This window comes from Octopus sinensis, linkage group LG30 (assembly GCF_006345805.1).
Source record: "Octopus sinensis linkage group LG30, ASM634580v1, whole genome shotgun sequence".
NCBI lineage: Eukaryota > Metazoa > Mollusca > Cephalopoda > Octopoda > Octopodidae > Octopus > Octopus sinensis.
Window position 1 is genome coordinate 5699101 of NC_043026.1, and position 27871 is coordinate 5726971.

At 39.7% G+C, this 27871-nt stretch overlaps 1 protein-coding gene across 2 annotated transcripts in view; it reads right to left on the reverse strand.

Moving 5' to 3' along the window:
• Positions 1 to 26749, reverse strand: part of LOC115226659 (annexin A3) — a 35854-nt gene extending 9105 nt beyond the window's left edge. Inside the window, exon 1 of one of the 2 annotated variants that reach the window (XM_029797671.2) lies at positions 26440 to 26749. In XM_029797671.2, the coding sequence (XP_029653531.2) occupies positions 26440 to 26529 (90 nt within the window). In that variant the 5' untranslated portion in view covers positions 26530 to 26749. The remainder of the gene's footprint in view (positions 1 to 26439) is intronic. The other variant, XM_036515212.1, reaches the window with a different exon arrangement.
• Between the last annotated feature and the right edge of the window lie 1122 nt (positions 26750 to 27871).

The window sequence follows — 27871 nt, forward strand, 5'->3', positions numbered from 1 at the left end:
TGTGGTGAAAAAACATGACCAAATGAGTCAGCCTAACGCATAGATTGATGTGTTTGTGTGTGTGTATGAACGAAGTGAATTTTATATACATCTCTCTCTATATAAACGGCAGTTTGTCTGTCTGTGTGTCTGTCAGGTTGTACCCTCACCCTGACCACGGCTTTCAACCGATTCTGATGAAACTTGACACACACATAGCCCAATGTCATAATTCAAAACTAACGCAGCGAAAATTTTGAAAAGTTCCCCCAGTTCTGAAAAGAATCGATAAATTCGACATGGGGGTCGAGAATCTAAGCTTTTTATTTGCAACACATTTTCTGTTGTAGTTTTCGCAACTTGCAATCGATTTTCACCAAACTCATGGTGAAGCTTAATGTTACCCTAAGAAACTTAATTCTGATGTTACTTTTCCATGCAATACCTTACCATCAGAAAAAAATCGATAAAATCATGCCATTTTGGGAAATCGCGTTCAAATTCAAGATGACATATTTTCGACAATATCTTTCACAAATTGGCAGGAATTTCTAAATTCACAGCGAGCATCATGTCTGCTCCAGGGGCTCTTACATACCCGGGCAATGCCGGGCTATGCTGCTAATTGATTAATAAATTCATTGATCTGTTAATATTTGAGTGTTCTGTAGTAGTAGCCTATTGTATGCTGGATGTTAATGAACTAATGACCATGATCAACAGGATCCCTTTAAATTTATATATATGTGACCGCGTGTGTACCGTTGGTGATTTTTTTTCCTCTGACCTCCCTTCTCTGGATCTTTCCTTCTCCTATGTTTCCGACGAAGAGCTCTGCTCGAAACGTTAAACCGTCCTTCTTTCCTGAGCATCCAATAATACTATATTTGTTCCACGTCCTCGCGTTGTTGTGTTTTTTTGTGCTTTCTTGTTTGGATTAACTTTATATCATCATCATCATCATCATCGTTTAACGTCCGTTCTCCATGCTAGCATGGGTTGGACGGTTCAACCGGGGATCTGGGAAGCCAGAAGGCTGCACCAGACTCCAGTCTTATCTGGCAATGTTTCTACAGCTGGATGCCCTTCCTAACGCCAACCACTATGTGAGTGTAGTGGGTGCTTTTTACGTGCCACCTGCACAGGTGCCAGGCAAGGCTGGCAACGGCCACGGTCGGATTGGTGTATTTTACGTGCCACGGGTACGGAGGCCAGTCGAGGCGGCGCTGGCATCGGCCACGAGTCGGATAGTGCTTTTTACGTACCACCAGACCAGGGATCCTGGCTGGTTCAATTCGATTTCGATTATATATATATAAATTAGAAAAAAACCCACCTTTTGTCAATTCAATAAGGAAAAAATTTTCTAGATGGTGTAATTTAATTTTTCATTATTGAATTGATAAAAGGTAGGTTTTTTTCTAATTTATATATATATATATATATTATATTTTGTAAAATTTGATTTAGTATTTCTAAATTGAATTTTTCCCTGTAAGTTTGGAATAATATTCCCATATTTGATTATTACATATACATATATATATATATACATATTACATATATAATATATATATAATATATATATATATATATATATATATATATATATATATAGACGTGGCGGCGCAATGGCGCAGTGGTTAGGGTAGCAGTCTCACGATTGTAGGATCGCAGTTTCGATTCCCAGACCGGGCGTTGTGAGTGTTTATTGAGCGAAAACAACTAAAGCTCCACGAGGCTCTGGCAGGGGGTGGTGGCAATCCCTGCTGTACTCTTTCACCACAACTTTCTCTCACTCTTTCTTCTGTTGGCCTGCCAGCTTAGCCAGCGGGGTGGCGTCATTTGAAGGCTAAAACAATGCGTGGTCGGTCACGGTGACGGTGATATATATATATATACACACAAACATATATGTATATAAATTAGAGAAGAACCACCATGTAGCAATTCAACAATGATATGATTAAATCATACCATATAGGAAAAAACTGAATATACGATAAAAGAATTGGTGGTAGTGCTGATGGTGGTGGTGGTAATAGTAAAGACAGTATTGGTGGTGTGTGGCAGTAGTGGTGTTAGTAAAATGAAAATGGTGATAGTGGTGGAGAGGCTGGTAGTGACTGTGGTGGTGATGGTGGTGTACAAGCTACACCAGAATTGTACGGGTCAACCAACGTTCATCATCATCATCATCAACACCACCACTGCCAACATCACTACAACCAGCAGCAGCAAACATCAACATCACCATCACCAGCAGCAGTATCAACACCAGCACCACCACCACCACTGCTACCACCAGCCTCAACACCACCACTGTCATTACCATTACCACTACTACCAACACCACCACTGCCATCACCACCTCTGCTACAATCAGCACCACAACCACTACCACCAACATCACAACCACTACCACCACCACCACCAACAGCATCAACACCACTACTGCCATCACCACCTCCACCACAACCACTACCAGCACCACTGCCACCACCATCAACACTACCACTGCCATCATCACCTCTGCTACAACCACTACCACCACCAACATCACCATTACCACCTCCACCACAACCACTACCACCACCATCACCATCACCATCACCATCACCACCACCACCACCAACATCACCACTGCCACCACCACCATCAACACTACCACTGCCATCACCACCTCCGCCACAAGCACTACCACCACCAAAACCACCACCACCACCACCACCACCAACATCACCATCACCACTGCCATCACTACCACCACCACCACCATCAACACTACCACTGCCATCACCACCTCCACCACAACTACTACCACCACCACCAACATCACCATCACCACCACCACCACCAGCATCAACACTACCACTGCCATCACCACCTCCGCCACAAGCACTACCACCACCACCAACATTACCACCACCACCAACAACTTCACCATCACCATTGCTATCACTACCACCACCACCAGCATCAACACCACCACTGCCACCACCACCACCACCACTACCACCAGCACCATCAATCATCAGTAATAATCGAATGTCCAGTAGGCAGGAGTAAGTGTGAAAAATAAATTAACATAAATTATTGGACATGACCTAATTGTTTCCAGGAATGTGGGTCACATTCTCTTCCCTTTCTCTCCCTCTCTCTCTCTCTCTCTCCCTCTCTCTCGTTATTTCATAGCTTCATGATTTCAATGTTCTGTTATATCAATCTTTTACTTGCTTCAGTCATTTGACTGTGGCCATGCTGGAGCACCGCCTTAAAGTGGTATTTATATACAGTTGCCCCTGTTTCATCTACTCCGAAACAGGGACAACTGAAGAAGGGGAATATTCTTTATGTTGCATGTCTCATATCTCTGTTTGTTTTTTCATTACTCTTTTACTTGTTTCAGTCATTTGACTGTGGCCATGCTGGAGCACTGCCTTTAGTCGAGCAAATCGACCCCGGAACTTATTCTTTTGTAAGCCCGGTACTTATTCTATCGGTCTCTTTTACTTGTTTCAGTCATTTGACTGTGGCCATGCTGGAGCACCGCCTTTAGTCGAGCAAATCGACTCCGTGACTTATTCTTTGTAAGCCCAGTACTTATTCTATCGGTCTCTTTTGCCGAACCACTAGTGACGGGGACGTAAACACACCAGCATCAGGGTGTCCATAAATTACCTTTACAATTTGAAACATACAGTGAAACATCATCATCATCATTGTTTAATACTCTTCTACGCTTTTACTTGTTTCAGTCATATGACTGTGGCCATGCTGGAGCACCGCCTTTTAGCAATGCTAGGGGGACAAACACACAAACACACACACATACACACACACACATATATATACATATATATACGACGGGCTTCTTTCAGTTTCCGTTTACCAAATCAACTCACAAGGCTTTGGTCAGCCCGAGGCTATAGCAGAAGACACTTGCCCAAGGTGCCACGCAGTGGGACTGAACCCAGAACCATGTGGTTGGTAAGCAAGCTACTTACCACACAGCCACTCCTGCGCCTGTATATGTATACATGACAGGCTTCTTTCAGTTTCTGTCTACCAAATCCACTCACAAGGCATTGGTCGGTCCGGGGCTATAGTAGAAGACAGTTGCCCAAGATGCCACGCAGTGGGACTGAACCCGGAACCATGTGGTTGGTTAGCAAGCTACTTACCACACAGCCACTCCTGCGCCATTCTTAAAAAAAAATTTGTTTTCCATGTCTTTGTTTTTGTTTCTCATTGTGTTCAAAGTTTTTTTGATGTCCTGTCCCCATAAGTGCCTGTATATATACATATACATGTAGGTGTGTACATATATGTATGTATATATGCATATATTTATACACTATTTATATTATTATATGATCAAACACCAGGCATCCTTTTCCAAGTAGTTTTATCTATATCTATATATATATATATACACGTAAAGTATACTAGCCATCTCAATATGGCTAACCACTAAGGGTGGGTGTTACTGTAGCTTGTAGCCCCAGGAGATCATCGTCTCCAGCTGGCTTTAGGCACACTTTCTGTGCCCTTATAGTAATATTGATATGGCTAGCATACTTTACATTGTCGAGCGGTTACTGTTTACATCTCGTTCAGAGATTTATTATTGCTATATATAATAAATATATATATATTATATATATATATATATAATATATATATATTATATTAAATTAGAGATAAAACCACTATAAAACCACTGTAAGTTTGGATTTATTCCCTAATATTTTATTATATATATTATATGCATACATATATATATATAATATATACATATATATACACATATATATCTACACATATATACACACACACACTCACTCACACACACAAAGGGCAATTTTTAAGCCTTTATGTAATTTTAGATGTAGAATACATGAAAATAAAGATAAAAATGAAGAAAACAAAAAAAAAAAACCAGTGACAGAATTTCTGACATCCTTGAAATTCCAGAGAGAGAGAGTTCAGTGGTTTGTGTAAACAAAACTGAGATGACTAACTATTCTGAGAGTCTAGAGCAGAACCAAAAATCTAGGTTTTTTTTTTAGGGGCCCAGCACCAAAAAAAAGTAAAACACAAGTCAATTGAAAAAGGATTTATTATATTTATAGCAGGAAGACCATTGGGGGTTGTTTGAAGGATGCTTGAGGGCTGCTTGTGTCCCTGGGAGAGACGGTTGAGAAGTGCTGGCGTAGACATCAGGGTGTCCACAAATTATCTTTACAATTTGAAACATTCAGTGAAACATCATCATCATCATCATTTAATACTCTTTTACTTGCTTCAGTCATTTGACTGTGGCCATGCTGGAGCACCGCCTTTTAGTCGAGCAAAGTGACCTCAGGACTTGTTCTTTGTAAGCCTAGTACTTATTCTATCGGTCTCTCTTGCTGAACCGCTAAGTAACGGGAACATAAACACACCAGCATCGGTTGTCAAGCAATGCTAGGGGGACAAACACAGACGCACAAACACACACACATATATATATATACATATATACGACGGGCTTCTTTCAGTTTCCGTCTACCAAATCCACTCACAAGGCTTTGGTTCGCCCGAGACTATAGTAGAAGACACTTGCCTGAGGTGCCACGCAATGGGACTGAACCCGGAACCATGTGGTTGGTAAACAAGCTACTTACCACACAGCTACTCCTGCACCTATATATATATATATATATATATATACATATACATATATATACGATGGGCTTCTTTCAGTTTCCGTCTACCAAATCCACTCACAAGGCTTTGGTCGGCCCAGGGTCTATAGTAGAAGACACTTTGTCCAAGGTGCCATGCAGTGGGACTGAACCCGGAACCATGTGGTCGGCAAGCAAGCTACTTCCCACACAGCCACTCCTACCCCTGTCCATTTCCCATGCATGCATAAGCAGGATGGTTGATAGGAGCTGACCAGATAGAAGATTATCTCAGGCTACTGTCTGTTTTGGCAGGCTTTTTACAGCTGGATGCCCTTCCTAATACGACCCACCCTACAGGGTGGACTGAGTGCTCTTTATGTGGCACCAACAAAGTCGAGGTCAGTTTTGCCATGGTTTTTACAGCTGGATGCCCTTCCAAATGCCAACCACTTTACAGTGTGGACTGGATGCTCTTTACATGGCACCAGCTTTAGCAGGGTCACCAAGTAACTTGCAAAACAAGGAATTTTGAGAGGGAAGAGGGCCCTGGAGGAGGGGAGAGGGCACTGGAGGAGGGGATCTTGTGTCAGATGATGAAAGAATAAAATGAAAAATAAGGGATAACTCAACAGTGTTAAAGACAAATGAAAGTGATTTAAAGATTAATATAAAGTACATAAGACTGGCTGTGTGGTAAGAAGCTTGCTTCGCAACCACATGGTTCCAGGTTCAGTCCCACTGCATGAAACCTTTTACTATATAGCCTCAGTCCAATCAACGCCTTGAGAGAGTATTTGGTAGGCAGAAACTGAAAGAAGCCTGTCGTATATGTATGTATATATAGGTGTGTGCTTGTGTGTCTGTGTTTGTCCCCCACCCCCAACATCGTTTGACAACCGATGCTGGTGTGTTTACATCCCTGTAACTTAGCAGTTCGGCAAAAGAGTTTGTGCTCATCTCACCATTACTGCTTGACAACAGGTGTTGGTGTGTTTACGTCCCCATAACTGAACAGTTCAGCAAAAGAAACCAAATGTATTAAGTATTAATAAGTATTAAGCTTAAAAAATAAGTCCTGGGGTCGATTTTTTTCAACTTAAAATTCTTCAAGGCAGTGCTGCAGCATGACCGCAGTCACGCCTGAAACAAGTAAAAGAATAGTAAATTGTGGAAGTTGTAAACATAATTTATGAACACCCTGTATAATTTTAGAAATGAGGTTTTTGTTATCTACCAAAAGCCAACACTGAGGTCACGTCAACCTGGAAGACAGACCCGGATTTTGATAAAGAATAATAGCAAGGCCTCTTTACTTGCACAATGACATATATAGGCTAAGTCATTTATCAGTTTCTATTTTCATTTTATCTTTTGCCTTTACTGTCAGGAAACAGATAATAATCTTCTACCTAAGTTGAAATTAGGATATAACTACAGTTTAGCACCCCATTGATTTAGTATGGATGTCAGTGTTGGATGAACCATTAAGCAAAATAAGCACGTGCTTGGGGCATCAAATAGGCACCAGAAAATGGTAAATGGTGAGCTGGCAGAGTGGTTAGCACGCCAAGCAAAATGCTTAGTGGTATTTCTGAGTTCAAATTCCGCCGAGGTCGACTTTGCCTTTCATCCTTTCGGGGTCGATAAATTAAGTACTAGTTACGTACTGGGGTCGATATAATTGACTTAATCCCTTTGTCTGTCCTTGTTTGTCCCCTCTATATTTAGCCCCTTGTGGGCAAAAAAGAAATAAGAAACGTTAGCACGCCAGGCGAAATGCTTAGGGGTATTTCGTCCACGGTTACGTTCTGAATTCAAATTCCGCCGAGGTCGACTTTGCCTTTCATCCTTTCGGTGTTGATAAATTAAGTACCAGTTACGCACTGGGGTCGATGTAATCGACTTAATCCCTTTGTCTGTCCTTGTTTGTCCTCTCTATATTCAGCCTCTTGTGGGCAACAAAAAAATAAGAAAATGGTAACTGGTTTACAGCACAGAAGAAATCGCTTTTGATTTGTTAAAATAATATTCAGAATTACGGAGATGTACTTGCATAGCAAGTGACTTGATCTGAGATCATGTGCTGAAACGAAAACAATTGCAGCGTGGAAGGTGTTTGGAAGCCATTTAAGAAACACACAAAAGCCGTTCGATTCACTTCAACATTTAAGTTTAATTTGTCAAAATATTTTCGTCGCTTTAAGACCGCGACGGATTTTTGTCAGTGAACAGGTCACGGTCTTAAAGTGACGAAAATATTTGGCAAATTAAACTTAAATGTTGAAGTGAATCGAACGGCTTTTGTGTGTTTCTTAAATGGCTTATAAACACCTTCCACGCTGCAAATATTCAGAATGACTAATCTCTACTAAGTAAAGAAGCATATGTGTTACGTAAGATTAATTTTGAGGAGCTGATCAAACATTTTAGCATTTAAAAAAAGGTAGGAGAAAACTTTTGAAATATAAAGTGGAAGTATACAACATAAACATTATCTTCCCTCTTACTGTTTTGTTTCGTTTTGAAAAATAAAGTTTATTTTATGGTTTACTCTTTTACTTGTTTCAGTCATTTGACTGTGGCCATGCTGGAGCACCACCTTTTTAGTCGAGCAAATCAACCCCAGGACTTATTCTTTGTAAGCCTAGTACTTATTCTATCGGTCTCTTTTGCCGAACTGCTAAGTTATACTGCCTTGAGTCGAGCAAATCAACCCCAGGACTTATTCTTTGTAAGCCTAGTACTTATTCTATCGGTCTCTTTTGCCGAACTGCTAAGTTATACTGCCTTGAGTCGAGCAAATTGACCCCAGGACTTATTCTTTGTAAGCCTAGTACTTATTCTATCAGTCTCTTTTGCCAAACCACTAAGTTATGGGGACGTAAACACATCAGCATCAGTTGTCAAGCGATGTTGGGGGGCAAACACACGCATATATATACATATGTGGAGGCGCAATGGCCAAGTGGTTAGGGCAGCGGACTCGTGGTCGTAGGATCGCGATTTCGATTCCCAGACCGGGCGTTGTGTATGTTTATTGAGCGAAAACACCTAAAAGCTCCACGAGGCTTCGACAGGGGGTGGTGATCCCTGCTGTACTCTTTCACCATTCTTTCTCCCACCCTTTCTTCTGTTGGCCTGCTGGCTTAGCCAGCAGGGTGGCGTCATCTGAAGGCTAAAACAATGCAAACGCATTGTGACCAGCGATGTGTAACTACATCTGATGGACTGGTCGGTCACGTGATCACGTGATATATACATATACATATATATACATATATACGATGGGCTTCTTTCAGTTTCCATCTACTAAATCCACTCACAAGGCTTTGGTCGGTCCGAGGCTATAGTAGAAGACACTTGCCCAAGGTGCCACGCAGTGGGACTGAACCCGGAACCATGTGGTTGGTAAGCAAGCTACTTACCACACAGCCTATATTTTGAATTACATATAAAAGTTGTAAATTTACTTTATACATTGTCAGTTAATATCTTTCCTGTGTCTCATGAAATCCAGTTGGATTTCATGAGACACATTTTTTTATGTTGATAATTTCTTCATGTAAACTTGGTTGAGCAGAAGAGAAACATCAGAAAGAAATGGATTTATGACTCAACTAGGAATTTTAAGATCAGTAAAATCTTTAGTATAGGCGCAGGAGTGGCTGTGTGGTAAGTAGCTTGCTAACCAACCACATGGTTCCAGGTTCAGTCCCACTGCGTGGCATCTTGGGCAAATGTCTTCTGCTATAGCCTCAAGCCGACCAATGCCTTGTGAGTGGATTTGGTAGACGGAAACTGAAAGAAGCCCGTCGTATGTGTATATATATATATATGTGTGTGTGTCTGTGTTTGTCTCCCTAGCATTGCTTGACAACCGATGCTGGTGTGTTTACATCCCCGTCACTTAGCGCTTCGGCAAAAGAGACCGATAGAATAAGTACTAGGCTTACAAAAGAATAAGTCCCGGGGTCGAGTTGCTCGACTAAAGGCGGTGCTCCAGCATGTCCGCAGTCAAGTGACTGAAACAAGTAAAAGAGTAAAAGAGTAAAGAGTATGCTGACTGTATTACCCTATTACTCACCTCAACCCCACCTAAAACCTAACACACCCCACCTCTCTGACATGCCCAGTGCCTCATAGCGAGAAGGAATAAGGGGGCTTTTTTCTCATGCTGAGAACCTCTGGTTTGGATAGCAACTCTCTGTCAGGTTGAAACAGAGGTATAACTACACTTTGGTGCCCCACCAATCTTGTCTTCTTTTTCATGAGACACATCTTTTATGTTGGTAATTTTTTCGTGTAAACTTGGTTGAGCAGAAGAGAAACATCAGAAAGAAATGGATTTATGACTCAACTAAGAATTTTAAGATCAGCGAAATCTTTAGAATGCTGACTGTATTACCCTATTACTCACCTCAACCCCACCTAAAACCTAACACACCCCACCACCTCTCTGACATGCCCAGTGCCTCATAGCGAGAAGGAATAAGGGGGGCTTTTTCCCACACTGAGAACCTCTGGTTTGGATAGCAACTCTCTGTCATGTTGAAACAGAGGTATAACTACACTTTGGTGCCCCAACCAATTTTGCTTTCTTTTTCTTTTGTAATTTTTTTTCAATGCAAATTTCTCAATGAAATTTTTGCAGGGAAACATTTTTGATGATGTAGATTACGATTACATTGATAACATTTTTATAAAGAGCTGGATGACTTTTAAACTATTCCATTCATCACCAAAACATTTTTTAGGACAAATTTTATCAACAGGTGTGGTTGTGTGATTAAGAATCTTGCTTTCAAACCAGGTGGTCTTGGTTCAGCCCCACTGTGCAACGCAACACCTTGGGCAAGTGTCTTCTACTATAGCCCTGAGCTGATCAAAATCAAAGCCCCGTGAGTGGATTTGGTAAACAGAAACTAAAAGAAGCCCATTGTATATATACTCTTTTACTCTTTTACTTGTTTCAGTCATTTTGACTGCGGCCATGCTGGAGCACCACCTTTAATCGAGCAACTCGACCCCAGGACTTATTCTTTTGTAAGCCCAGTACTTATTCTATTGGTCTCTTTTGCCGAACCACTAAGTAACGGGGACATAAACACACCAGCATCGGTTGTCAAGCAATGCTAGGGGGACAAACACAGACACACAAACACACACATATATATATATATACATATATACGACGGGCTTCTTTCAGTTTCCGTCGACCAAATCCACTCACAAGGCTTTGGTCGGCCTGAGGCTATAGCAGAAGACACTTTTCCAAGTGTCATACAGTGGGACTGAACCCGGAACCATGTGGCTGGTTAGCAAGCTACTTACCACACAGCCACTCCTGCGACTATGTTATTTATATATATATATATATATATATATATAGATATATATATATCTATATATAATATATATATATATATATATTATATATATATATATATATATATATATATATATATATATATATATATATATATACAAATAAATAAATTATAAAAAGGGCAAAAGAAAACATTTCTAATGCCAAATATGCCGCAGTTCTATGACTGAAGCAAGTAAATGGAGATAAAGGAAGATAAATGCAATCTTCAACATAAGAGATTTATCTCAACAAAATTTTATTCAAAAATATGCGTTTTAATGAGAGTTATGAAGAAAGATGAGAGAGGGCGCAGGACTGGCTGTGTGTTAAGACGCTTGCTTACCAACCACATGGTTCCGGGTTCAGCCCCACTACGTGGCACCATAGGCAAGTGTCTTCTGCTATAGCCTCAGGCTGACCAAAGCCCTGTGAGTGGATTTGGGAGATGGAAACTGAAAGAAGCCCAGTGGCTGTGTGGTAAGAAGCTTGCTTACCAACCTCATGGTTCCGGGTTCAGTCCCACTGCGTGGTATCTTAGACATGTGTCTTCTACTATAGCCTCAGACCAACCAAAGCCCTGTGAGTGGATTTGGGAGATGGAAACTGAAAGAAGCCCAGTGGCTATGTGGTAAGACGCTTGCTTACCAACCTCATGGTTGTGGGTTCAGTCCCACCGCATGGCACCTTCTGCAAGTATCCTCTATAATAGCCTTGGGCCAACCAAAGCCCTGTGAGTGGATTTGGGAGATGGAAACTGAAAGAAGCCCAGTGGCTCTGTGGTAAGAAGCTTGCTTACCAATATCATGGTTGTGGGTTCAGTTCCACTGCATGGCATCTTCGGCAAGTGTCTTCTGCTATAACCTCGAGCCGACCAAAGCCTTGTGAGTACATTTGGGAGACGGAAACTGAAAGAAGCCCATCTTACATGTATGTGTGTGTGTGTGTGTCTTTGTTCGCATGTCCAACCTCCACTTCACAACTGGTGTTGGTGGGTTTATGTCCCTGAAGCTTAGCAGTTCAGTAAAAGAGACCACTAGAATAAGTACCAGGCTTAAAAAAAAAAAAAAAATAAGGAACGGGGTCGATTCATATGACTAATGATTGAAACGAGTAAAATATAAAAGACAAAAAATATATTTTGATTAAATAAAACAGATGTGTTGAGCTTCAAAATGGTCTTGATTAATTATTTCTATTGACGAGCTGGCGGAATCGTTAGCGCGCCGGGTGAAATGCTTAGCGGTATTTCGTCTCTCGTTACGTTCTGAGTTCAAATTCCTGCCGAGGTCGACTTTGCCTTTCATCCTTTCGGGGTCGATTAAATAAGTACCAGTTACACACTGGGGTCGATGTAATCGACTTAATACCTATGTCTGTCCTTGTGTGTCCCCTCTATGTTTAGCCCCTTGTGGGTAGTAAAGAAATAGGTATTTCGTCTGCCGTTACGTTCTGAGTTCAAATTCCGCCGAGGTCGACTTTGCCTTTCATCCTTTAGGGGTCGATTAAATAAGTACCAGTTACGCACTGGGGTCAATATAATCGACTTAATCCCTTTGTCTGTCCTTGTTTGTCCCCTCTGTGTTTAGCCCCTTGTGGGTAATAAAGAAATAGGTATTTCGTCTGCCGTTACGTTCTGAGTTCAAATTCCGCTGAGGTCGACTTTGCCTTTCATCCTTTCGGGGTCGATTAAATAAGTACCAGTTATGCACTGGGATCGATATAATTGACTTAATCCGTTTGTCTATCTTTGTTTGTCCCCTCTGTGCTTAGCCCCTTGTGGGTAGTAAAGAAATAGGTATTTCGTCTCATTACGTTCTGAGTTCAAATTCGCCGAGGTCGACTTTGCCTTTCATCCTTTCGGGGTCGATTAAATAAGTACCAGTTATGCACTGGGATCGATATAATTGACTTAATCCGTTTGTCTGTCCTTGTTTGTCCCCTCTATGTTTAGCCCCTTGTGGGTAGTAAAGAAATAGGTATTTCGTCTGCCGTTACGTTCTGAGTTCAAATTCCGCCGAGGTCGACTTTGCCTTTCATCCTTTCGGGGGTCGATTAAATAAGTACCAGTTATGCACTGGGATCGATATAATTGACTTAATCCGTTTGTCTGTCCTTGTTTGTCCCCTCTATGTTTAGCCCCTTGTGGGTAGTAAAGAAATAGGTATTTCGTCTGCCGTTACGTTCTGAGTTCAAATTCTGCCGAGGTCAACTTTGCCTTTCATCCTTTCAGGGTCGATTAAATAAGTACCAGTTACGCACTGGGGTCAATATAATCGACTTAATCAGTTTGTCTGTCCTTGTTTGTCCCCTCTGTGTTTAGCCCCTTGTGGGTAGTAAAGAAATAGGTGATTGAATAAAACAGATGCGTTGAGCTTCAAAATGGTTTTGATTAATTATTTCTATTGCAAATAGAACTGAAGATATAATTAAAAACAGCAGGAGTACTTTATAATAGGAGAGATGTGTGACAGTTAATGAGAGAGATATGTGACAGTTAAATACTTAAAACAGCATAAGTACTTTGTAATGATGTGTGGAAGCACTCCGTCGGTTACGACGATGAGGGTTCCGGTTGATCCGAATCAACGGAACAGCCTGCTCGTGAAATTAACGTGTAAGTGGCTGAGCACTCCACAGACACGTGCACCCTTAACGTAGTTCTCGGGGATATTCAGCGTGACACAGAGAGTGACAAGGCCGGCCCTTTGAAATACAGGTACAACAGAAACAGGAAGTAAGAGTGAGAGAAAGTTGTGGTGAAAGAGTACAGTAGGGATCACCACCATCCCCTGCCGGAGCTTCGTGGAGCTTTTAGGTGTTTTCGCTCAATAAACACTCACAACACCCGGTCTAGGAATCGAAACCGCGTCCTATGACCGCGAGTCCACTGCCCTAACCACTGGGCCATTGCGCCTCCACCATGTGACAGTTAAATACTTAAAAAAAGCATAAGTACTTTATAATGATGTATGAGGGAGGAAGATGGAGAGAATGTGTGTGAGTATGAGTGTGTGTGTGTGTGTGTGAATTAGAGTGTATGTGTGTGTGCATGTGTGTGTGAGACCATGAAACAGTTTGTGTGTATGAGCATGTGTGTGTGTGAGTGAGTTTGTGAGATAAGTGTGTATGTATGTGTGCATTTGTGTGTGACCATAAGTGAGTTTGTGTGTGTGCGTATGTGTGAGTATGTGAGTTAAGAATGTATGTATGTGTGTGTGAGCATGTGTGTGTGTAAGTGAGTATGTGTGAGTTAAGAGTGTATGTATGTGTACGTGTGTGTGTGTGACCATGAGTGAGTTTGTGTGTGTGCATGTGTGTGAGTGAGTGTGTGAGTTAAGAGTGTATGTATGTGTGCATGTGTGTATGAGCATGTGTGTGTGTGTATGTAAGTCAGTGTGTGAGTTAAGAGTGTGTGCATGTATGTATGACCATGAATGAGTTTGTGAGTGCCTATGAGCATGTGTGTGTGTGTGTACATGTATATATGAGTCCATGTGCGGCAGTGTGTATATATATAGGCGCAGGGGTGGCTGTGTGGTAAGTAGCTTGCTAACCAACCACATGGTTCCGGGTTCAGTCCCACTGCGTGGCATCTTGGGCAAGTGTCTTCTGCTATAGCCTCGGGCCGACCAATGCCTTGTGAGTGGATTTGGTAGACGGAAACTGAAAGAAGCCTGTCGTATATATGTATATATATGTATGTGTGTGTGTTTGTGTGTCTGTGTTTGTTCCCCTAGCATTGCTTGACAACCGATGCGGGTGTGTTTACGTCCCCGTCACTTAGCGGTTCGGCAAAAAGAGACCGATAGAATAAGTACTGGGCTTACAAAAAGAATGAGTCCCGGGGTCGAGTTGCTCGACTAAATGGCGGTGCTCCAGCATGGCCGCAGTCAAAATGACTGAAACAAGTAAAAGAAAAGAAAGAAAGAAAGAAAGTAAAAGAAATATATGTGCATGCGTCTGAGATGGTGTTTATTAACTCCACTTATATTTTGGCAACTTCTCAACTTCCTCTTGACCCTCTGTGACCTTCCAGGTGTCACCTGGAAGGTCGTACAGCAGAAAAAACTCAAAACAGGAGACAAGAATGTCACCAGAAATATAAGAATAAACTCTGGAGTGTTGTTTAGCCATTGAAAATGATCTAACCCTTCCCCCACCCCCCGCTTCATTTGCAAACTGTAACATTTAGACACACACAAACATTAAATATGTAGGGGGGCGAGGGTGTAGGCATTATGCAGATGTATATAATTATATATATATACTAGCAGTATCGCCCGGCGTTGCTCAGGTTTGTAAGGGAAATAACTATAAAGCATTTTTAGAGAGTTATAGCCAAAAAATAGCAAAAAAATGGGAAAAAAATGATGGTAAATTTTTTTTGAGAGTTAAAAAAGGTGGAGTTGCGTCCCCTAGACGGTCTGTGGTTTGGGTTTCTGATTCTCGACCCCCATGTCGAATTTATCGATTTTTTTCAGAACTGGGGGAACTTTTCAAAATTTTCGCTGCGTTAGTTTTGAATTATGACATTGGGCTATGTGTGTGTCAAGTTTCATCAGAATCGGTTGAAAGCCGTGGTCAGGGTGAGGGTACGAGAAAACAGACACACAGAAAACGCACAGACAAACTGCCGTTTATATAGAGAGAGATTTTACTCTTTTACTTGTTTCAGTCATTTGACTGCGGCCATGCTGGAGCACCACCTTTAGTGGAGCAAATCGACCCCGGGACTTATTCTTTGTAAGCCCAGTACTTATTCTATCGGTCTCTTTTACTTGTTTCAGTCATTTGACTGCGGCCATGCTGGAGCACCACCTTCTAGTCGAGCAAATCGACCCCAGGACTTATTCTTTGTAAGCCCAGTACTTATTCTATCGGTCTCTTTTACTTGTTTCAGTCATTTGACTGTGGCCATGCTGGAGCACCGCCTTTAGTCGAGCAAATCGACCCCGGGACTTATTCTTTGTAAGCCCAGTACTTATTCTATCGGTCTCTTTTACTTGTTTCAGTCATTTGACTGTGGCCATGCTGGAGCACCACCTTTAGTCGAGCAAATCGACCCCAGGACTTATTCTTTGTAAGCCCAGTACTTATTCTATCGGTCTCTTTTACTTGTTTCAGTCATTTGACTGTGGCCATGCTGGAGCACCTCCTTTAGTCGAGCAAATCGACCCCGGGACTTATTCTTTGTAAGCCTAGTACTTATTCTATCGGTTGTCAAGTGATGCTGGGGAGACAAACATATACATACATGCATATATGTGTGTGTGTATGTATGTGTGTGTACATGTATACGATGGGCTTCTTTCAGTTTCCTTCTACCAAATCCACTCACAAGGCTTTGGTCAGCCTGAGGCTATAGTAGAAGACACTTACCCAAGGTGCCACGCAGTGGGACTGAACCCGGAACCATGTGGTTGGGAAGTAGGCTTCTTACTATACAGCCATGCCTGTGCCTATATATATATATATATATATATATATACACATATATGAACACACACACATGTATGCATGTATATATATATATATATTATATATATATATATATATATATATATATATATATATATATATATACCTTTGTTCCTCTTTTCTCTCTTCTCCCCCTCTTTAATTCCTTTGACCCCCTTTTTCTCTCTATTTTATGGTTTATTACTGTTTATATTTTGAACTACATAAATACAAAGGAACCAAAATCTTTTAAGTGTTTAGGGCCTCTATGGGTCTTAATCTGGCCCTGTGTACTATTATAGTGGAAGGTGGAAGAGGGCTAATAACAGAAAATTAACTAAATTTTATGAATATGAACTGATTAAACTCATTTAAATCCTCAGTAATAAATAAATCTAATCCCTTCTTTGGCTTTATATCATCCCCACCTGCTTTTTATAAGTAATTCATCAGCCGGTATAATATGACCACCTGGGATATAGGTGCTTTTAGCTGAATCCACTCTGTCATTGTTGGCCATACATCAATTTTATTTTTCACATGAAGACCCTGTTCTATTGAAAATCCACAAGAAATAAATATACATACATATATACATACATATATATATCTATATATAAACGGCAAAATGTGTGTGTGTGTGTGTCCTTTATACAAATCCACAATTTTTCAGTTAGAGGGCTGCACAAAGACATATTCTATTTTAAATTGATGTAATGATTGCATTGTTCAATTAAATGGAGTTGCATGAAACGATTGTACTGCATTACCTCTGGATATCCTTGTTGCTTATTTTGATTATATATATGTGTGTGAGTGTGTGTGTGGAGGCGCAATGGTTAGGGCAGTGGACTCACACCACATAGAAAACATATACTATAAAAACCTTATTCTAAAAATCAATAAAGTACGAAAACAATATATAGTAAATAGTAGTAAAAAGACTATGCACGTTTCATGGCTATATTTTCAAATAATAATAATAAAATCAATTCGATTTAAAATTAAATTGATCTAAAATTAATTCTATTTAAAAATATAGTCACTCATCAGGTCTAAAATAATAATAATAGAATAACTGTACTTATCTTAACTTATAGTAATTATCAAATAAATATAGAAGAAAACATGTATTAACTATAAATAATCAAAAAACATTTCTTAAAATAAAAACATAACTTATCTTTTTGAAAGAATTCTGTTAAGTAAAAGAAAACCTCAAGTATATCAGCACTGGAATTTGTAGCTGTGATACCAGTGCCGGTGGCATGTAAGAGAACCATCCGAATGTAGCCGTAGCCAGCGCCGCCCGACTGGCCCCGTGCCGGTGGCATGTAAAAAGCACCATCCGACCGTGGCAGTTGCCAGCTTCGCCTGGTCCCCGTGCCGGTGACACGTAAAAAGCACCATCCGATCGTGGCCGTTTGCCAGCCTTGTCTGGCACGTAAAAAGCACCCACTACACTCACGGAGTGGTTGGCGTTAGGAAGGGCATCCAGCTGTAGAAACACTGCCAGATCAGACTGGGGCCTGGTGCAGCCTCCTGGCTTCCCAGACCCCAGTTGAACCGTCCAACCCTTGCCAGCATGGAAAGTGGACGTTAAATGATGATGATGATGATGATGATGATATATATATATCTACTTGAGCATTTTTTTTACTAAACATCCTAGATGAATATATTGATCTATTCTTACTTTAGAACTCCAATACACACTACCTTCCTCCCCTTTCTAAGGTCTATACCATGTTTTATACTATTTTCTTTATTCATAAATTTCATCAGTTAATGGCTTGCAACATGCAGGAATTGAACACCTGTTTTGTATATCTTAAACGACCTCTGACGAGATTCGCCTTTCATATAATTTTTAATTTCATTAATTAGTTTTCTGAAGGTCTAGAATTGAAACAGCTGTAACAGATGTTGCCAATTTTTTAAATTAATAAATAATAATGTATTAATTATTTATTTTCTTATCTTATTCATGTATGTATATATATATATATATATATATATATATATATATAAAATTTAGCAATTAAGGACAACTACTTAATAAGGAAAACTTAACAAGAAATTGTCAGGTAGATAGCGTGAAAACCTCATAAGAGAAAAAATTTCGAAAATAATTATTTCTTATTGAACATATTAATTTATATATAGAGGGCATTATACATACATGCCACACGCTAAGAGGGACAATTAGTCATTTCTACCAAAAATATTACTAATCCCACCGAATGCAATTTTTCAAAGTAAGACATTTAAAAAATATAGACCTGTATCACAGTGATTTCATACTTACGTATTCATCAGCAGGCCTGAATGTATTATAAATAAACAACGACCCTGCCCCGCTTAAGCCGATCAGCTAACTGATCAACATCAACGAAGCACATGGGTGAGTTTACATATATTACATCCGGATAAATGGCAAACTTTTACGAATTGCATTTCGGGAGAGGAAAAGTTTTTTCGGAATAAAAATTTAGCAATTAAGGACAACTACTTAATAAGGAAAACTTAACAAGAAATTGTCAGGTAGATAGCGTGAAAACCTCATAAGAGAAAAAATTTCGAAAATAATTATTTCTTATTGAACATATTAATTTATATATAGAGGGCATTATACATACATGCCACACGCTAAGAGGGACAATTAGTCATTTCTACCAAAAATATTACTAATCCCACCGAATGCAATTTTTCAAAGTAAGACTAATTGTCCCTCTTAGCGTGTGGCATGTATGTATAATGCTCTCTATATATAATTATATATATATATATATATAATATATATATATATATATATATATATATTATATATATATATGTGTGTGTATATATGTAAGTTAAAAAACACAAAATAAATGCACTAACGAATAGAAAACAGACACGTGTCACCAAATCACCTTCAGTTACCAAGCCAGAGGGTCAAATACAACTTCACACCTCCAGTATGTGTGTGTGTGTGTGTGTATGTGTGTTCACATATATATATTTACTCTTTTACTTGCTTCAGTCATTTGACTGTGGCCATGCTGGAGCACTGCCTTTAATCGAGCAAATCGACCCCAGGACTTATTCTTTGTAAGCCTAGTACTTATTTTATCAGTCTCTTTTGCCGAACAGGGAAGTAAAAACACCAGCATCGGTTGTCAAGCGATGTTGGGGGGACAAACACAGACACACAAACATATACACACACGTACATATATATATATATATATATATATACATATATACGACGAGCTTCTTTCGTATTCATATATACGACGGGCTTCTTTCACTTTCCATCTAGCAAATCCTCTCACATGGCTTTGGTCAGCCCGAGGCTATAGTAGAAGACACTTGCCCAAGGTGCCACGCAGTGGGACTGAACCCGGAACCATGTGGTTGGTAAGCAAGCTACTTACCACACAGCCACTCCTACGCCTATATATAAATAAATAAAAATTATATATATACATATATATATATATATAATATATATATATATATATATATTATATATATATATAAATATGTATCCTTACTCTACCATCACATCTATCCTTGTTACTTGTGAGTATACCTTGGCAAAACAGACACAGCAGCCTGGGGTATTCCACCTGGCCAGATCCTGTCAACCGTATCACCCATGCATGCATGGAAGACAAACATTAAACGATGACGATGATGATGATGATATACATATATATGTACAGGTGTGGCTGTGTCATAAGAAAATTGCTTCGAAGTCGCTGCTGGAAATGGAGATCTCCAGGTCCAAATTCTTGGACAGCCCCCGCCATGTTCCTTGGGAATACCATAAATATAATCTTAACCGGATTCTTGTTAAAACTGTATTGGACGTAAACGAAGATAAAGAAGATAAAATATTAAAAATAGAAAAACGGTCACGTAGTAGTTTTGAAGTCAAGTGCATTTATGACTCATCGTTAAAGGTGCCCCCCTGTCGCTGTTGTCTACCTGTGTTTTTAATCGGAATAACAAAAAATGGTTTTATAATGAAATGAGAATGTGATGAATGCAGCACTTCGAATGTGGGAAGCTGCTTATATGACGAAGACACAGATTTACGATTTTTCTGCAATTTCAAGACAAGGAGACACAAACGTACACACATACAAACATATATATACATACATACATACAGATATACATATAAACATATACATACATATATGCACACACATATGTACATATACAAATATATACACATACATACGTACATATACATAGAAGCATATACATATAAACATATGCGTACGTACATATACAAATATATATACATACACATACATACATACATATACATAGAAGCCTCTACATATATATACATATAAACATATACATAGATATATGCACACACATACGTACATATACAAATATATATACATTCACATACATATACATAGAAGCATATACATATATATACATATACAAATATATATACATACACATATATATACATAGAAGCATATACATATATATACATATAAACATATACATACATATACAAATATATATACATACACACACATATACATAGAAGCATATACATATATATACATATAAACATATACATACATATATGCACACACATACGTACATATACAAATATATATACATACACACACACATACATACATATATGCACACACATACGTACATATACAAATATATATACATACACACACACATACATACATATATGCACACACATACGTACATATACAAGTATATATACATACACATACATACATATACATAGAAGCATATACATATATATACATATAAACATATACATACATATATGCACACACATACGTACATATACAAATATATATACATACATATACATAGAAGCATATACAAACATATGCATATATATATATACATATAAACGTATACATACACACATAGATATACATACATACACATATATGTATAGATACAAACATATGCATATATAGATATATATATATGTACAAACATATACATACATACAAACATATACATATATATACATACATACACACACACATATATATATATATATACGTACAAACATACACATACATATAAATACATACATACATATATATATATATATATGAGTGACAGAAGCAGTGTTAATTAATACCAAAAGGTATAAAGAGAAAGCCCATGCCCTTTTCTCTCATTATAGCTGGGGTCTTTGTGTGACATCATAACCCACCCTCAGATACGGACACACACACACATTTATAATCATCGTCATTTTACTGTACACTTCCCCATGCTTGCATGGGTCAGACAGATTTTCTCTGTCCGGCTGCCCTGCTTATTGACAGCCCTCCTCTATTTATATTCAAAATCCCATCTTAAACAGCTACAAAGTTATTTCACTGAATCCTTCGTTATTTGCAAAATTAATAGAAGGCAGTGTATGGCAACAGATGTGTGGAATATGGTAACAAAAGGGTTAAAGTTGTCTAAAGAAAAAATTTCAGGCCTTGTGCCTATAGTAGAAAGGACCATTATTAAGTTGGTCGCCCTGGACTGTTTAGCTTAATGGTAGGGCACTTAATGATAAGGTGGGCGAGCTGGCAGAAAAGTTAGCACGCTGGGCGAAATGCGTAGCCGTATTTCGTCTGCCGTTACGTTCTGAGTTCAAATTATGCCGAGGTCGACTTTGCCTTTCATCCTTTCGGGGTCGATAAATAAGTACCAGATATGCACTGGGGTCGATGTAATCGACTTAATCCGTTTGTTTGTCCTTGTTTGTCCCCTCTGTGTTTATCCCCTTGTGGGCAGTAAAGAAATAGGTATTTCGTCTGCCGTTACGTTCTGAGTTCAAATCCCGCCGAGGTCAACTTTGCCTTTCATCCTTTCGGGGTCGATAAATTAAGTACCAGTTTCGCACTGGTGTCGATGTAATCGACTTAATCCGTTTGTCTGTCCTTGTTCGTCCCCTCTGTGTTTAGCCCCTTGTGTGTAATAAAGAAATAGGTAAGGCACTTGGCCAATGTCTGAGAGTTACTGGGTTCAATTCCTGTAGTTGCCAGTTGGCAACTTTATGGCGGCAAGCTGGCAGAATTGTTAGTGTGCAGGGCAAAATGTTAAGTGGCATTTTGTCCGTCTTTACGTTCTGAGTTCAAATCTTGCAGAGGTTGACTTTGCTTTTCATCCTTTCGGGGTCGATAAATTAAGTACCAGCTGAGTACTGGGGATGATGTAATCATATTATTTGCTCCTAAGAAATTGCTGGCCTTGTGCCAAAATTTGAAATGAAGCTGGTGTATGGAGCATAAATTAACACAAAATTTTGATGGAAGGCAGTTTTACACTAAAACAAGAAATGTGTATCATTGAACCAGGGATGGTCTCAGGAGGGTTGGCACCAAAACGGTTTAAATAATCTTATTTAAAACCTTCAACCAAAATTCCAATTCAATTTATGTCCCAAACACCAGCTTAATAATGACAATGTTATTTTACAAAATTCTTCAGTATTTCCAAAATTAACTGCATAAAAGGAGTGGCTGTGTGGTAAGTAGCTTGCTAACCAACCACATGGTTCCAAGTTCAGTCCCACTGCGTGGCATCTTGGGCAAGTGTCTTCTGCTATAGCCCCGGGCTGACCAATGCCTTGTGAGTGGATTTGGTAGACGGAAACTGAAAGAAGCCCGTCGTATACATGTGTATATATATATATATATATATATATATATATATATATATATGTGTGTGTGTGTCTGTGTTTGTCCCCCCTAGCATTGCTTGGCAACCGATGCTGGTGTGTTTACGTCCCTGTCACTTAGCGGTTCGGCAAAAAGAGACCGATAGAATAAGTACTGGGCTTACAAAAAGAATAAGTCCCGGGGTCGAGTTGCTCGACTAAAGGCGGTGCTCCAGCATGGCCGCAGTCAAATGACTGAAACAAGTAAAAGAGTAAACAGTAAAACGCAGTGTGTTTCCACAGGAATTTGGTAACTAGAGGGTTAAAGTGATATCAAAAACCTTCTTTCATCAAAAATTTCAAGCTAATATATATTCGGATCTTTTCGGTTTGAACGGCAGTTTTTTCTAGCGATGTCATATGAAATTGTCACCCATAATTAGGACCCTAGTATCGATCTATTGCATTTCAATCTGTTTTAGGGTTAGTTAGGGTTAGGGGTGGGGGGAAGGGTATCTTTTTTTCTTCACAAATGTAAATAAACCCAATCTGTTTCTTAAACGAGGGACATATTCATACGGCACAGAATGTTTTCACACTCAATAGACGTCAGTGATTGGTTGAAATTGCAGAAATTGAAGAAAAAAACCCAACAAATATCTTACAAACTATAGAATTTTCTCAATAAAGCCAAGAGAAAAAGATGTTTTATAAACACATTCTACCAGTATACGAAGTTTAAAAGTGTTTAGTTACGTGGAAATTATTTTAAAAAACTGCCGGTCAAACCGAAAAGATCCATATATTCTACACAATTTACTAAATTCTTTATTTTTAAAATTAACTGCATGAACGACAATTTCAATTTATGACCCAAATACCATATTAATATTTTATTTTATTTATGCGTCCTTTTCAAGTCTAGCCAGGCTCATGGGTCCGGCATATGTGTCCCCTCACCCCCCACCAGTCGGACGGGACGTCAGTCCATCGTAGTGTTACTCAAGAAACAGGAAGAGAGAGTGAGAGAAAGTTGGGGGCGAAAGAGTACAACAGGGGTCGCCACATCCCCCACACCTCCTGCCGGAGCCTCGTGGAGCTTTTAGGTGTTTTCGCTCAATAAACACACACGACGCAACGCCCGGTCTGGGAATCGAAACCGCGAGTCCGCTGCCCTAACCACTGGGCCCATTATTCCACTGACTTCTTCGATTCGTCATTTTCGAAATTACCGAACGAAAGGCAGTGCATTCTAAGAGAAATATGGTAACAGGGCGGCGAGCTGGCAGAATCGTTAGCACGCCGGGCGAAATGCGTAGCCGTATTTCGTCTGCCGTTACATTCTGAGTTCAAATTCCGCCGAGGTCGACTTTGCCTTTCATCCTTTCGGGGTCGATAAATTAAGTACCAGTTACGCACTGGGGATCGATGTAATCGACTTAATCCGTTTGTCTGTCCCCTCTATGTTTAGCCCCTTGTGAGTAGTAAAGAAATAGAAATATGGTAACAGAAAAGTTAAAGTTATCTAAATTTAGAACCTCCTTTCATCAGTAATTTCATGTTAATTTATGTTTCAAACATAGATATTTAACTAATTTCCTATTTTCAAAATTAATTAAACTGAAAGCAGCATGTTTCTCAACAGAATTATGGTAACGAAGGTTTAAGGCGTCAACTAATTCTTTCATATCGGTTCTTAAAGGATTTCGTCGATGGATCCTTTCAAATTTGAAGAACGGAAGTGGGGGACGAGGTAGTAATTTCGTAAGCAAACAAGAGGGTTTCCTATCCTTAAAATAGCTTGTTGACATGTTAGAAATAGCAGCTATAACTCCCACAAGTTATAGCCATTAACCACACCCTATTTTCTAAAACAATTGAAACCGGAAAAAGTGTCACAACTAAAATATGTCTAAGTATTCAGAAGGTAGCCGGGTCAGGACTGGCCGAGGGTTAAAGAGCAGCAACAAAGTCTGTAATACAATGTCTTAAAAAGATAAAGGCAGGATCGTCACAGCTGGAACATTTTTCGTTATAGGTCTGCTTGACCGGGGTTGACCTGGGACTAAACACAACATAAAGAAGGGCGTTTCAATTATCGTAGTCCTAGGTGCGCTATCTCTGGATAAAAGATGGGAGGGTCACAGCTGGAACGCTTTTAATTAAAGGTCTGTCAGATCAAGGCTGGCCTGGGATTAAACAAGGATACATTAAGCTAATGTAGTCCAAGAAAGACTTAAGTCTGGATAAAATACGAGAGGGTCATACCACGGACACATTTAATCATAGGCCTACTGGATCAAAGCTGACCTGGGGCTAAACAAGAACAAGGGCACATTTGATAATGTAGTCCTAGAGACATTATGTCAGAAAATATGGTGGTATAGTCACAGTTGGAACGTCTTTAATCGAAAAAATCCGCTGGACCAGAGGTTAAGTAACAGACAAGCACATTATATAATGTAGTCTTAGGTGGACCATGCCTGAATAATAAAAGTGAGGATGATCACGCCTGGAGCAGCTTTCATCAGTGGTATACTGGAGCAGGGTTGACCTGGGGTTAAACAACAAGGAAGAACGCAATATGTAACGTAGTACAAGATAAACTGTTAAAAAAAACCCAGAATGGATGGCCACGACAGGAACGTCTTTGATCATTGGTCTACAGATCCAAAGCTGGCATAGGACCAGACAACAACAAGGATCGCCGGAACGACACATTACATAACGCAATTCTGGATGCACTGTTTTTTAAAATGACAGGGTGGTCACGACTGGAACGCTTTTGGTCATTGGTCTACAGATCCAAAGCTGACTTAGGACCAGACAACAACAAGGATCGAAGGAACGACACATTACATAACGTAATTCTTGATGCACTATGTTTCTAATAATGACAGGGTGGTCACGACTGGAACGCTTTTGATCATTGGTCAACTGGACTGGAGATGACTCGGGGTTAAACAGCAACAACAACAAAGAATAAATAAATATTTAGATAACGCAGTCAGTCCGAGATACATTATGAATAGTGCAGCCTTTGATCACAGGTCTGTCTGTCCTGTCCGACCAAGGCTGACCTAGGGTTAAACAATAACTGGCGGGGAACATAGCTAAGCCACTTCCTCCATTTGTGGCTTTGCGTCTCCAGCAGAAACCATTTTGCGAGCAATTTTTGGCTAAGAAAAGAATCAATAATAACCATTATTATTAGAATTATCATCATTATTATTATAACCGACATTATTGCTATCATGGTAGGTTTTTTTCGCTCAATATTGTTGTCTATTTACCTGGAATTTCGGGCGTAGAGGCACACCCATGGCTTTGGAAGCAGCTTTCATCATATCATCAACAGTCGGGGCTCCGGCATCTCCTTCCATGATTGTAGTGAGACAGAAGTATCTGCTTGCTGGCTGGCTGGCTAGTTTAGTTGTCTGTGGTGGTGGTGGTGGTGGTGGTCAAATGCGGATTGTCGTATGTCAAATGAACAAGAGCGGACACACGCAAACCAATTTACTCGAGGTACACGCAGAAACTACAGCGAGATACGGAGATGAATGATAAGAAAACGTGAGGGAAGGATAGAGCTAAATGATAAAGGGAGGAGGAGGAGCACGACGAGGAGGGGGTGGTGGAGGTGGAGAAGTAACGGATAAAGAGAGAGAGAGAGAGAGAGAAGAGGTGGAGGAGTGACGGTCAGAGAGGAGTAAGTGTTGAGAATGAGAGAGAGAGAGGAAGAGAGTGTAATGGAATTGAAGCGTTTGAATAGATAGATATACAGATAAAGGTAGGTAAAGAGAGAGAGATGGAGAGGAGGAGAAAGAAAAGGGAGATAGAGAGAAGGAATAGAAAGAGAGAAAAGAAGGGGAGAAAGAGAGTGAGGAAGGGGAGTGAGTAAAAGGAGGGGGAGACAGAGAAGGAAAGAAAAGAGAGAAAGAAAGGAAGGGAGGGAGAAAAAGAAGGGAGAATAAAGATTAGAGGAAATCGAGTGTAAGTAGAGAGAGAGATTAAGAAATGTAAGAAAGATATATACATCTAAAGAGAGAGTGTAGGATAGTGGGAGGAGTTAAAGTCGTAGTGAAAGAGAAAGTCAAAAGATATAAAGGAGTGGGGAAGAGGAGAGGGGAAAAGGAAGATATAGAGAGGGAATCAGAAAAAGAAAAAGAGATGTAGATAAGACGATGTAGGAAAAGGAGGAAGAGAATTATAGTTGAAGTGAATAGCGTGGTGGGAGGAGTATACGTAGTGACGATGGTTGAGAACGTGGTTGTAGTAAGAGTAGAGCAAGAATGGTTCAAAGGTGGCTGAAGAAGAGTGAATATGTGTGATTGACAGCATGTGTGTGAAAATGAATATTCATGAGCAAATGTGTATATATGTGTATATGAATAATATATGAGTGGATGTGTGTGAAACTGTGAATGTGTACACGTGTGTATGAATATATGTATATATGAATAATATATGCGGATATATGAATATATGTATATGAACAATGCATGTGTGTGAAACAGTGAATGCGTACATATGTATATATATATATATATGTATATTTTAATATGTATGTGTATGCTTGTATATGTGTGTATGTTTGTGTGTGTGTGTATGTGTGTGGATTGTACTGCATACCTGTATAAATCTGGATATGAATGGATTGTGTGTGTGTGTGCGTGTGTGTGTGTGCGTGTGTGTGTGTGTGCGTGTGTGAAATTGCGTGAATTA